This window comes from Tenebrio molitor, chromosome 9 (genome assembly GCF_963966145.1).
Source record: "Tenebrio molitor chromosome 9, icTenMoli1.1, whole genome shotgun sequence".
Classification (NCBI taxonomy): Eukaryota; Metazoa; Arthropoda; class Insecta; order Coleoptera; family Tenebrionidae; genus Tenebrio; species Tenebrio molitor.
Window position 1 is genome coordinate 252,752 of NC_091054.1, and position 12,472 is coordinate 265,223.

General features: G+C 36.9%; 1 protein-coding gene across 2 annotated transcripts in view; it reads right to left on the minus strand.

Annotated features, from left to right (window-relative positions):
* Usp15-31 (Ubiquitin specific protease 15/31) overlaps nt 1-12,472 on the minus strand; it is a 36,028-nt gene that overhangs the window by 11,395 nt on the left and 12,161 nt on the right. Inside the window, exon 2 of one of the 2 annotated variants that reach the window (XM_069057470.1) lies at nt 9,136-9,171. The exons of the other annotated variant lie outside the window; for it this stretch is intronic. Within the exon in view, the coding sequence (XP_068913571.1) occupies nt 9,136-9,171 (36 nt within the window). The remainder of the gene's footprint in view (nt 1-9,135; nt 9,172-12,472) is intronic. 2 annotated transcript variants of the gene reach the window in all.

Here is a 12,472-nt window from a genome sequence, read left to right on the forward strand (position 1 = left end):
CTCGAACATATGGTTTTGGGGATTGACACTTCATACTTCCAATTTGGGTAATGAATAGTAACCGGGACAATTGCTTGGAGAAAACCTTCCTAAATTTTGCTTCCTCCTTGTAGATCGTTGACTGCATCCGAATGCTATTTTTCATCGAAACTTCTCTAATCTGCATTTAAGATGCACTTCCAAGCAAAAGCCGACAAACAACAAATCGATGTGTTTTTCTTTGTCAACTTCTAGTTGCACGATAATACATTTTTTATTAAGATACTTTGTTTCCAAACCATGACAAGGAAGTCTTAAATGTCATTTGACATCCAAAACTGATTTCTTTCATGAGTTTTCAGGAGTCTCCGTATTTTCAAATAGCATAAGAATTCTTACAAACTTTTCGACAACATTTTCTTCACATCCACCTCCACCATTGATAGCAATTTACCTATTGCTACACCACAATTTTTTTTCACAAAATACCACACCTTCTTCTTCTCGTTTAAAGACGGAATTTTGAACCCACACTTGTTCTATAGCTTACACCAAATTTCCTCGTATATTACTACATAATGAACCAGCCACGAATATTTTTTTTTCTAAATCTGCACTGTCTTCTTCAACCTCAAAAAATTAACAGCTTTGCTGCTGTTAGGCTAAATAAAGTGCGAGATAGTTGTAATATATTTTATTTTTCCTCTCCAATATCTTACTGCTTAGGTTTGATCCATGTTACATTCAATTCTTATGTTTCAATAACAACAGTGCTTCCTATACAACTTATTGAGTCTGAAAGTGTAAATATATTTAAGAATCGCTTGGATGATCATTTCGGCTGGTAATATCAATTTTCTTTATCTCTGAGTAATATAGCTATAATTATCTCTTTGGTAGCTTCCATTTCACGAAAAAATTATGGTACCTTTGTCCTATTTGCGCAACAGTTTCTGCATAAAATAGACAAAAAACGAGACACGTTCAATTGCAGTGCAGTCTCAATGATTGAACAATCTTCCAACTCTATATAAAAAATTATCTTGGCTTAGGTCAGCACCCTCCAGCAAAACGACAACTAAAAACTTTATCAATTTCTGCAATCCACAAAGGAATATCAATCAGACGCTAGCGTGTCTAGTTTTCGAACCAGACAGGACTATTCACCTCGTCCAAATATCCAATCCTCGAAAACACGACCCACGATAATAAATAAGACACGAAATTACGAAAACCGATCGATCGCTTCCCTCGGTGTTTATTTGAACTAGAAAATCCATTAAAAATTAAACGCGCCTCGAAGACTGACATTAATTAATTACCTGACGGGTGATTAAAACTAGATAACAAAAAAAAAAAAACAACGAAACAACAACAACGCGCCATTACGGTTACGCAATCAAGTAATTTCGGGCCGAAAAAAATATCCACGGTACGAGTACAACGAGTAAATGTGGAGCACGCAAATCGATCGTTAAAAATGGTGAGTGCACAATTAAACGTGCCAAAAAAAATTTTGACGAATCACGTGGGGGAAAATGCGAGTTTTTAGGTGCGTACTCGAATTTTTTCCTATCGGAAGGCACTCGCTCACCTTACTGTGTGGTTATCGCATTGTAAATTATTCCAACCAACTCTGATCTGTGCTGATCAAATATTTAAACATTCCGTTAAAAATAGCGTCTTAATGATGTGTTCGCTTTCGATCGAGAAGTCGGTTAATTTGCTTGGATCCGTGTTGACCTGCGCCATCGACAATTTCCAATCAGACCGGAAGGTGTGAGCGACAAATAGATCAATTACTCAACGCCTGTACTGTCATCGAGCTTTTACGGAAGCGCACCCAAAAAAAAAATGGAGCTTCGAATAATTCAGCGAGTGCCGGAGCGCTTCCGGCACTGAACGAACTTCCGGCTGAAACCCGACGATAATTTTGGCGTTTTGCAGTGCAGTGCTCTGTTAAATTTTCGATGTAAATCGCTTCATGAAAAATGCAAAGGTATGGTGTAATGAGCGTCAGGTGACACCACCACCTGAGCATTCCACGTCCAAAGTCTGACAAAGACGTTAGAAAGGAGTGCTAGACTGATTGGCAAAAATTGTTGCAATTCAACGATTCCAATTGGCTGAAACAGGACAGCAAGAAGATATCACAAGAAAAGAATCAAAAGGCAAAGCCTGTGGCTTCTGCCATCACATTCTTTCATCGAATATAAATTTGTGATGTGGTTAATAGTCGATGATACGACTCGCGAACCGGAGGGGCAGCACATTTGATTCGAATCTGCAGCTTGATTTCACTGGTAGATGTCATCTATCATGATCGTAGCACTTGCATCGCATTTGAAAATTTCGCTTGAAGGTCGAGTCGTAACAGGTGCGATAAGTAGTGCGGAAAAATCCGCCAGGAAAAAATTCTCGAAGGAATTATATTTTCGAACGGTGCACAGTCTCGTGATAAAATTCCAGCTCGTCTCGACTTGCATTGTCATTGTTGCTATTTATACGAGTGCGACCTAGTGAGGCAAGGTGAACACACTAAAAATTGTGTGCATTCGGTGCAAGGGTTCGTCATTCGTTTAAGATAAAACGAAACAATCCAGTCGAATCCGCCGCAGTCTGGAAGGTTTCCAACTTTGCGTAAAAAAATTAATGGGACTTGATTGAATTAAAGAAATGTAATTTAGGTTGTGCGGTGGTGGCTGCAACATTTTTATTTACCACGAAGGAACTGCCAATCCTCATCATAATTTGATTTATTTTTTACAGCGCGAGAATTCAGGAATGTCATTATTGCAATTAGTAAACAAATTTGGTCTTGGTTTCAAAAGAATGGAGCCGTACTGTAGGTACTGTACATTATTATCAAAATCAAAAATACTTTTGAAAACCAGTTACCCGGACCTTAACCCAATTGAGCCATATAAGCGTCTTGTTAAAAAGACGTCGTTATTCACAGTCCCACTCCTTAAGTCGATAAGAAATCCGAAAGGCTACTTTCCAGATTGTAACTACGAGTAAGATGAAGTAACTGCAAAGCATTCCGTCAATTCCATACAGTTCTGATACAAATAAACATAAATCATTTTGAATGAAAATTTTGGTTTTCCTTCATTTTTGACTGTTCATAACACAGTAAAATCAACCCAGAATTTAGAACGATTATCGCAAAATTTTGGAAAAATAATCCGAAAATGTACGTAAAAAGTAATCATTTTCCGTCGAAAGTCTGATCTCGGAGCTTTTTTCAAATCTTAGAATACCAAGAAATCACTAACAGTTAGGTCATGGCTGCATGATGGACGAATGATTTCTTCAAAATCTGCATGCCATGAAAATTTTCAGGCATAAGTTGCAACTTCAACTTCCTTGGTGGCTCTTCACCCTTCCACTGCATAAACTCTTGCTCGAATTCTGGATCATCGGTGTCAACATTTTGAGCACCCACCTAGACCTCTTTTTGCTTCTCTGAGCAAATTATTGGAGGATCTAACGCAAATCTTCAGTTATTTGACGAATGCGAATTTTCGAATACCACCTTTTCTATTGTTTTGCTGTTTCCATCGGCAACGACAGTTTGTGCTAGAGCAGGTTGGCTCAACATTTTTAGTCGACTGTAGTCCTTATCGAAAGAGTGGAATTCATTTTTTTCGGACCCATAGAACGGTACCGACTTTGACAAATTACCGAAAAATATACCCATCATACGTTTCTTTTGTGCTTCTTCACAAAGTATTTTATCAGAAACCGACATTTAACTTTCAAAAGCAACAAAAATGACATTTTACTGTAATTTTTTTTTAAATATTCAGAATACGAATATGTATTAACGAAACACTCTATATGCGTGTAAGTTTGAAATATTATGTCACTAAACATTATGAAACGGTAATTTGCGTAGGAGTTGGTTTTCCCACTGACAAATATGCACTTATATTTTTGTTGTTTTTTTACTTTAAATATAAAACAATTCGAAACCATCATCTTGTATCTTCAATTTACATACATTTGACATATTTAAATCCAACGCTGAGGACCTTGATTTTTCTATCGAGAAACACTCGCACGGCTAAACTCGGCTCCCACGAAGTCACTCGAATGAACCTTACACTTCGGAGCGTGAGAGATGATGGTGTGACGGTGAAACTAATTTACTGCCCGGGAATAATGTCGCGGTGCGCCTAAAGAAGTTTTCACTTCAAAAACTTCCAATTTGAATTTACTCTTACTGGCCAGTTATGCTATTCGGCCTCCCGTTAACAAACTGTTACGTTTTTACTTTAGCAACCTCCAAGTCTAGGTCTATTCGAAGTCGAATTTATACATTTACTTTTAATTTGTAGGTACATTATACCGAGCGATCATTTAAAAAATAAATCGAGTTTGCTTTGGAGCCTATGCTATAGCATGGGTTGCCATAGGTAACATGCCGACTAGATTTATTTTTTAATTGATCGCACCGTATTAAGTGACATTTGTCAAATTAGAATATTCAGATTCTGACGGAAACTTTTCAAAGCACGTGTCTACTTAATAATTTATTATCTCATTTTTATTTCATTGTTTACGTAGAAACCTAGAAACTATTGTCACGCATCTTACGATACTTCTGTTCAAAACTTACGATGCTCAGGAACTTTTCAACTATAATCTAACAGTGATTGTCAAATCCTGATCTTCATTCCAATAACGTAGGTATTACAAAAAAACGAAGACTTAGATTTACTTCTCAATAATGTAAGTACTGTTCGTCTTAGTCGTGATGCCCGTTACAAAATATATTCCACGTTGAAAAGGTCAAAATGCCAACAACAAATTATTTATATACTCTATTCTTTATCTTGGTGAGTAGTCTTTGGGAAATTTTCAGCCGTCAAGTTGAATTTAGGGATTTTTGAAAGTTCCAATCGAAAAGTGCGTTGGTAGTTGTTGAAAAATATTCAAATATTACAATAATGTACTTACAGAGACGCCGCAAGTCTTTCTATTTATTATTTTCCAGGTTAAATTGCTCATGATCATGATTTACCTCAAACGTATCATCTTCACATTGCATCGTTTTCTACAATTTTAATAACTTACTTGGGAATTTCAATATGTTCTAGACCGGCCACACACTTTCCGGTCAAATTTGGTCCGGTTTATGGTTTAAGAATTCGATTAATTTCTCAAACCCAAACTTCTTTGAAATTTTGCCCGGCACGGGACGGGAATAATATTCGGTCGGATTGACCGACGACGGACGCCGATAATTGTCATATCGGGAACGATTAAATTTAAGAATCGATGTGTACGGCTTATATATTTACATTTCGCGACAAAAGATTGTGAGATTTGGATATGAATGCTTGACGAAGATTCTGAATCTGAATGACAGCGATGACAGTTAATATTTGATTTACACCACATACAAATTTGGTGGAAAAAGTAAAACTTACAAAGCTACCCATAGCTTGCTTGATCGCATCGACCACTCACCAAGATAAAGAATGGAGTATGATCCAGACTTTTCTTGGCATTTTAAATATGTGTATACAACTTGCTTCACGTAAGAGAACGAGCCTGACGAAGTCAAAATGCAATTTTCATGAGTAACTAGGTGTAATACCTAAAACATATTTTAACAAAAAGTAGTTTAGACATCCCCAGAAGTTTTTTTGATTTCCCCTTGTTCACATGTTTTCGGAAAAGCTCTCCAGCGATTGTGTTAGTTAGGGATGTCCAAAACGAAAATTTATTATTTTTAATGAATCTCGTTCCCATTGTCAAATGTACTTTGTCTTGCGTTTAGACTCCGTCAGGCTCGTACTTTTACTCGTAGGTGAAACACGTTGTATAATACTGAGTACCTATGTAGTACACAATCGAAGATCGGCGAACGTTCAATTTGTAACACAACACGATAATTCACGCGTTAAAAACAAATTTGGAAATCAGAGTTGCAAATAAAAACACTCAAGAAAGAGAAATCTTCCAAAATTTCAGACCAGTAATTTGCTCATTACACTACGGCGGACAAATTTTCCTCTTAACAGCGACCGACTTCTGGCAGTTCACTTTACATTCATTATGATTTATTTGATAATGCGCCTGTTTGACACACGTGCTGAACTTCATAATTCCTTAATTTCTCCAAAAACAAACTGACGGCATTGCGAAACTCGCGGAAAATTCCTTCCTTTCGCCCGACCGGAGGGCGAAGTTATTTAAAGCCGCCACGAGTCAGACCCTCGTCATTTTTTTTCCAATTTTCAATTCGATCCGGTTGGCGTAATTCACTTACACACCCTCACGAAAACAAACCACCCCCACGCGCAAACAACCGCAAGTAGGTCATCCTTGACGGATTATTATCAGTACGCGACCGCAACCTACAAAACCGTCGAGAATGGAAACAACCATAGAGGCAAAAAAAATTCTATTGAATCGAAGAGGTAACGCATTTCCCTTGCCACCGATTAATCAACCGGAAAAATAGAATTCCGGAACGCAAATTAATCCAGGAGCAATTCCTTCTCCCTTTCGGTCCGAATTAAACGCAGTACGCTTCTGGTAAACAAAAGTTTATTCGATTTGTCGACCAATTATGACGACCGTGACGACAAAGCCGCTCTAATTGGAAACGAACACAGCGTGGAGTGCCTGTTTTCCTGGTGCGAAAATAACAAACTCCGGAGGAAAAAAATTCCGAAGCGAATCGCGTCCACCTCTGGACCGTCTGTCGTGGCGCCCACGTGGTGAATCAACTCAAATTTGGTTTAATGGTGCTAATTCAATTATGCTGATTTTTCACGCGGTCATCCGGCAGGAAGTCGAGGCTAATCGGAAGTCGCCATTGTTTGAGGACGTTGCCGGAATGAGCGAAGAATTTTCGGGGGGCCTTACCGGACGTCGGAATTTGTCATCTGACGAAACGGCGGAGTGGCAAGAGTATAACATAAAGTGCAAAAAAAAAAAATTGGATAAAAATATTATAATTTTGGGTGGTCACCAGTCAGGCGAAGAAACTTGGCAAAGAATAAATTCCGGAAGTTAACGGCGAAAGTTTTCAGAGAAGTTCCTCGGACAGGTCAAATTTTTATTTATAGTAAGCGTAAGAGGTGGTTATTTTTATCATTCAGCTCTGCTCACGGCAAGTCTACCATGTTAAGTCTTCGGAAGTGTTTTTAGTACTGAACTAATGAGTGGTTAAAAAATTTAATGACTCACTAATTAAAAGGTTGAGACAATAAATAATGTGCATTTAGCACATTATCAAATGTTTCGAAAAAAAAATGTCTTAAGATCTGAATTGAAAAAGTCCACCTAAATGTAAGATAAAATTTTGGGGAAAAAATTGTCCTGAGATAATTCAACAAGGTCCAAAGGTGTGAGATAATATTCTTGAAAAAAAAAATGTCTTGAGATAACTCAATCGAAAAATTCTAAAGATGCGGGGTGAAATTTTTGAAAACAAAAATTGTCTTAAGATACCTCGACTGAAAAAAACCCAAAAATGAAATGAAAAATATACGTATATGTATTTGTAACAGAAACTTTTTGGAAGGTGCGAAGTGCGGCACAACTTCATGTGGTTGAAATCAGACTTCATCAATTTATCAAGCTGAATTCATTTTATACATATGCTTATAAACAACAATCAAACTATTTTTTTTTTTCTATAAGGAATTATTACACCTTAGGCAAGTAAAGTTTTCGAAATCTAAATGGCTACCCACACTATTTGCTGACTCATCAATACTATTTACTTTCAACATTTTTAACGTGCAAGATAAAAGCACATTAACCTGCATTTACAAGGATCAATAATGGATTACCTCACCAAACGAAACTCTTCAAAAATATTATTATTATTATTACGCGAAACAGACTACGAAAATTGTCATCCAAAAGATAAAACGATTAAAGAATTATTTTTTTAAAGTCTTTGCGACACAGAGACGTTTATTTTTGGATTTTAAGACTAGATAATCTTTAGAACACCCGTGATGCCTTTAACGTTTAATGTCCGACTAGTTTCGTGTGTTTTTGGATTGACAATGATTTTATTAATTTATACCAGTCAGTCAAAAGTTGTTTGCAAATACATTAAACTGGTCGTAACTAAGCAACAAAGAACTTATAACGCCCTAGAGCCTGTTATTTAAAGATAAAAGTCGTACATTAAATAATTTGCAACATTCCGCCCGTCTCTACAATTATTATTGTGAACAACTTCTTGGGACAAACAAACGATATTTGCTTTTCCCATTTCTATATTGACAAATGTTTTTATTTTATTTTCCACTGTAACTATCTTTTATATTGTATGGGAATCTTACGTAACAATTGCATTGGCCATGCCACGAAAACAGGAAACTAGCATTTATCACTTGAATTACTCACCCTCTGTGTAAATATAAAAATGTCATTAACACACGGTGCTGGCCTTAACCGGTTCCTTTTACTTCTACGGTATGCAGCGCAAAAAAAATTACAAGCGTGTAAATAAAAATAATGAGCAAAACAAATCAGCGGATTCTGAAGTTCTTTTCTGGCATAATTGAATTTGTCCTGTACATCTTTCGTTTTAGAATGCGACCAGATGTACTGGAAAAGAATTGAACTTGGGTAGCAATAATCGAGACTTTGTCTTCTCGATTGTTTGTTGTTTTAGAGAAACTGACAAACCCAAAAATAAACCAAATGTGGGACAACGACAGAGTGCAGGATGTGAACCGTGCATTCCTACATAAGTATTACGCTTATCGAAAGTGTAATTGAACAATGTTAAGCTGCACCTCTAGCCTACATTCAAAAAGTGTTTTTAGGGACTAAGTACTCGTAAACTGAATATTGCTCTCAGAAAACCCAGTTACTTTTACGAATTTTATCACTCATTTATTCCTGTTTACTGCTACTACTGCTACTGCTGTTTACTATCAATTTATAATGGTGTTACTAATTATAATCTGAAGAAGACCGACGTCTACCTGGTGGCTTTGTGTTCTGCCTTATGAGAACACATCTCTTAAATGCGTTAGTCTTTTTTGCGTAAGTAGGTAAATTCAATTTCACAATTAATTAAAACATCAAATGATTTCATAAGGAATGATGAATCGTTACGTTTACAATGGGCTAGGCTAATTAAAAATAATAATAATATAAATTAGTTACCAGAACAGTGACTTCGGATTTCTTTCTGAAGAGGGTCTAAAAATAAGAAAATTGGAAATAAATATCAACAGTATGAAAATGCAAAAGGCGCAGACAATCACAAAAATTATTTAGAACAATGTTACATAATAATTTCTATTATTCACAAACCAACAAAATACAAATTTTGAAAATGTATCCAAAATCACGATTAGCCAAAATGTGATTCAAAAAAACGTTATAAAATTCAAAAAAATTTATAAAATCTGTTACACAGTCTAGGCCTGGTTGACAAATCTATGAGGGGCATGATGACGGACTCAATAGACCGGGACCAATGGCTTAACGTGACTTCCAAATCACGAGACAGAATATAGCCTTTTGTGAATCTTATATTATTTATTATTGTAATACTCGTATTTGAACGTTATGGCTTTCACCGACTACCAAAAATGCTGCATGTTGGAAATTTATTTTAGAAACAGCGTAAAAATTGATGGACAGTATGTTTACTCGACACGTAATGCTTCGTGCATTTTGATACATTTATCAGAAAAGTACATCGTCTTGTGCAGTTTACAAGGAAACTGGAAGTGTAGGACGTAAAGAAGGTAACAGTGAAACAGTAGAGCTTATTTCATCGAGATGTACATGGGGAGGAGTTAAGAAACTGCGCGAAGAAAATAGAGGGAGGTAGCCCAGTGGCGTATCTTTTTAATGTTAAATTCTTTGTCAACTTTATAACGCGCGATTTACAAATCCAGAAGAGGCGGCAAATCTATGTGTATTGCGTAAATGACGGCCACCTAGGAGGCAATAATAGTATATTATACACCAAGGTGAAGAAGTTCATGATTATAGCCATAGCGCCAAGATTAGAGCCCGAGGCATGCCGAGGGTTCTAAGGCGCGAAGGCTATAAGGGACTTCTTCACCGTAGTTTATATACTATTTTTTCCACTACTAGATACGTTAAAACCCTTTCGGATAATAATTATTAATTAAATTATTTTGTGCGATGCGACGATCCGAGTTCGCATTTTTCAACGGTTGCTATGAAAATCGTCTACGTTAACCAATGAAATCAACGAAAATCTTTCGTTGCTAGGTGACGGCTGTTCATTATTCACCTAGGTTAATAATGAAAATTATTATTAACCTTGGGAGAGAAATTCTACTGCTGGGGTCGGTTCGAGAGTCAATAATGAAGCCTTCTGAGACTAGTAGTGGAAAAACATTTATAATAACCCTGTACAATTGTACAATCCATAATCCTGAATTGAATAAGTAAAATGGTAAGTATGTAATAAGAAAAGGGTCAAAATGTTGGGACGCAATAAGGCCCTGGGCAAGCAACGTCAAGCAAAACCGTTTCGCAAGCGTCGACATCATCATCGAACGGAGTCTCGCGAGACCTCGCCCCCATTCTCGTGCCCGCGGCCTTGGCCGTATACGCGAACACGTGACTTCCCCGACGGCGGGATCCGCTCCGAATGTAGGTCGGAACCGGAGAGGGTCCTCCGTTGCGCCGTTACAATAATTCTACTCGTCCGTTTCCTGCTGCCGCATTAAAAAAAAAAAGACGTTCTTCCTCTTGTCGCATCTCTCGAACGGAAGGGGGACCCAGTCGGAGGAGATTTATTTATAAAACTGGAGCGCGGGTGTCCCCTCGCGACGATCGATCCGGTCGCATTCCTCGCATTCCGGACGGGCTTCCATCGACGGCGCTTCCATTCTCCTCTTTTGACGCCGTCGTTCCACAATCCGGGTGATTTATTCGCGATGAGATCGCGCCGGATTTTACGGCTTATGATGTGTATCCACCGGCGAACCGTAATGATAGCGAATTTTTCAGTGGAACACTTTCGGAGAGTTCCCTAATTTATTCCCGATTCTTTATCTATCTATTCGACTGTCTCAAAAACTTCGCTCTGTAATAACTTTCAGTTTCAATGGCAGCTCGTCTAAAAAAGACAAAAACATGTGCGGAAAGTCTTACTCTCACCTCAAACGTCACTTCTATTAATTAAACAAAACTAACCAAAAATGATACACATTATTGTATGACGATAATGCACATCATTATTTTTTTGCCGCAATTTGTCGTTAATGTGTATGACGGGAGTAGTCTTTGTGATTTTTCTAGGAGAATTTGTTGATTCAATATTTGGTATTTGATTCAATAAAAATTACAAAAAGTGAATTGATTGGTTGGTTAAAAAATACACCAATAACGAGTTATGACAAAAAGGTATAATTTATCAATCCTCTTATTTACAGCCGCATATTCAAGCTGAACCGATCCAGCCCGATTTCGACAAATCCCATTCTCGCATAGTTTACGACCGTTCAATTAGGGAGATCATAAATAAAAGCAATTGTTTAAATCCAATAAACGTGAATGTAAAACAAATTGGGCTAATAGTAGTTTATTTAACGAGTTCGTGTGTAAATTGGACTCTTTATGGCATGAGTGGGCCAGTTTGAAACGCGAGTGAAACGTTATCTGCTACAGATAATAGATGTTTCAACTAAGAATTTTTTTCAATTCTCTGACTAGTCTTTTACAGTCCTATCAAAAACTTGCCTCATTTAATAATAACTTTGGGGACTTGTGATGGCACAACCAATTTATAGATATGTTCGATATCAGTCAAGAGTATGACAATGACGACTCCAAACACAAAATTCAAATACAAAAAACAAATATTAGATATGTTAAATCCGTTTCGATGTTTTCGGAATTTTTCTTGCATCCTCACACAGTCTATACAATCATGATGAAGTTTCTGTCCACCTTGTATGTAAACAAAATATCTGGAATTATTTTCCAATTTTCGCGATGAATTAATAAATTCAATTATCACATCTTACCCGAGCAGCAAACTCACATCCGGTTAAGTTTTCAAAGAATTGAAGATACATATATTATCAACATCACAAGATGAACTGAGCAAATGCAACAATTATGTATTTGTCGATAAGTAGAAAGTAACGGTGACAAAGGACACACCACGTTATTGTTCATGTTAGTGACACAACGTTTAAAATTTTCCAATTATTATTTATTACGAAGTGACGAGAAATTACTCACACTATTGGCGATGCAGATCAGAAACAAAATTTTCTAAGCTATGGTGTTCACGTTTGTAGATTTTTATTATTCAGAAATCTGCTGAAAGGATTCTGAATCAAGAACCAAAGATTCAATCTAATTTCGGAAAAGACGAGTTGCCCGTTATTGCCCTGGATCAATGGTAATCAGTACTCGTAAATTGAGTCTATAAAGATAAAAAGAAACGTTTCACTGGAAAACAAAATGACAACTCATGATCGGGTCATCATTCTTGCGAGTTGGT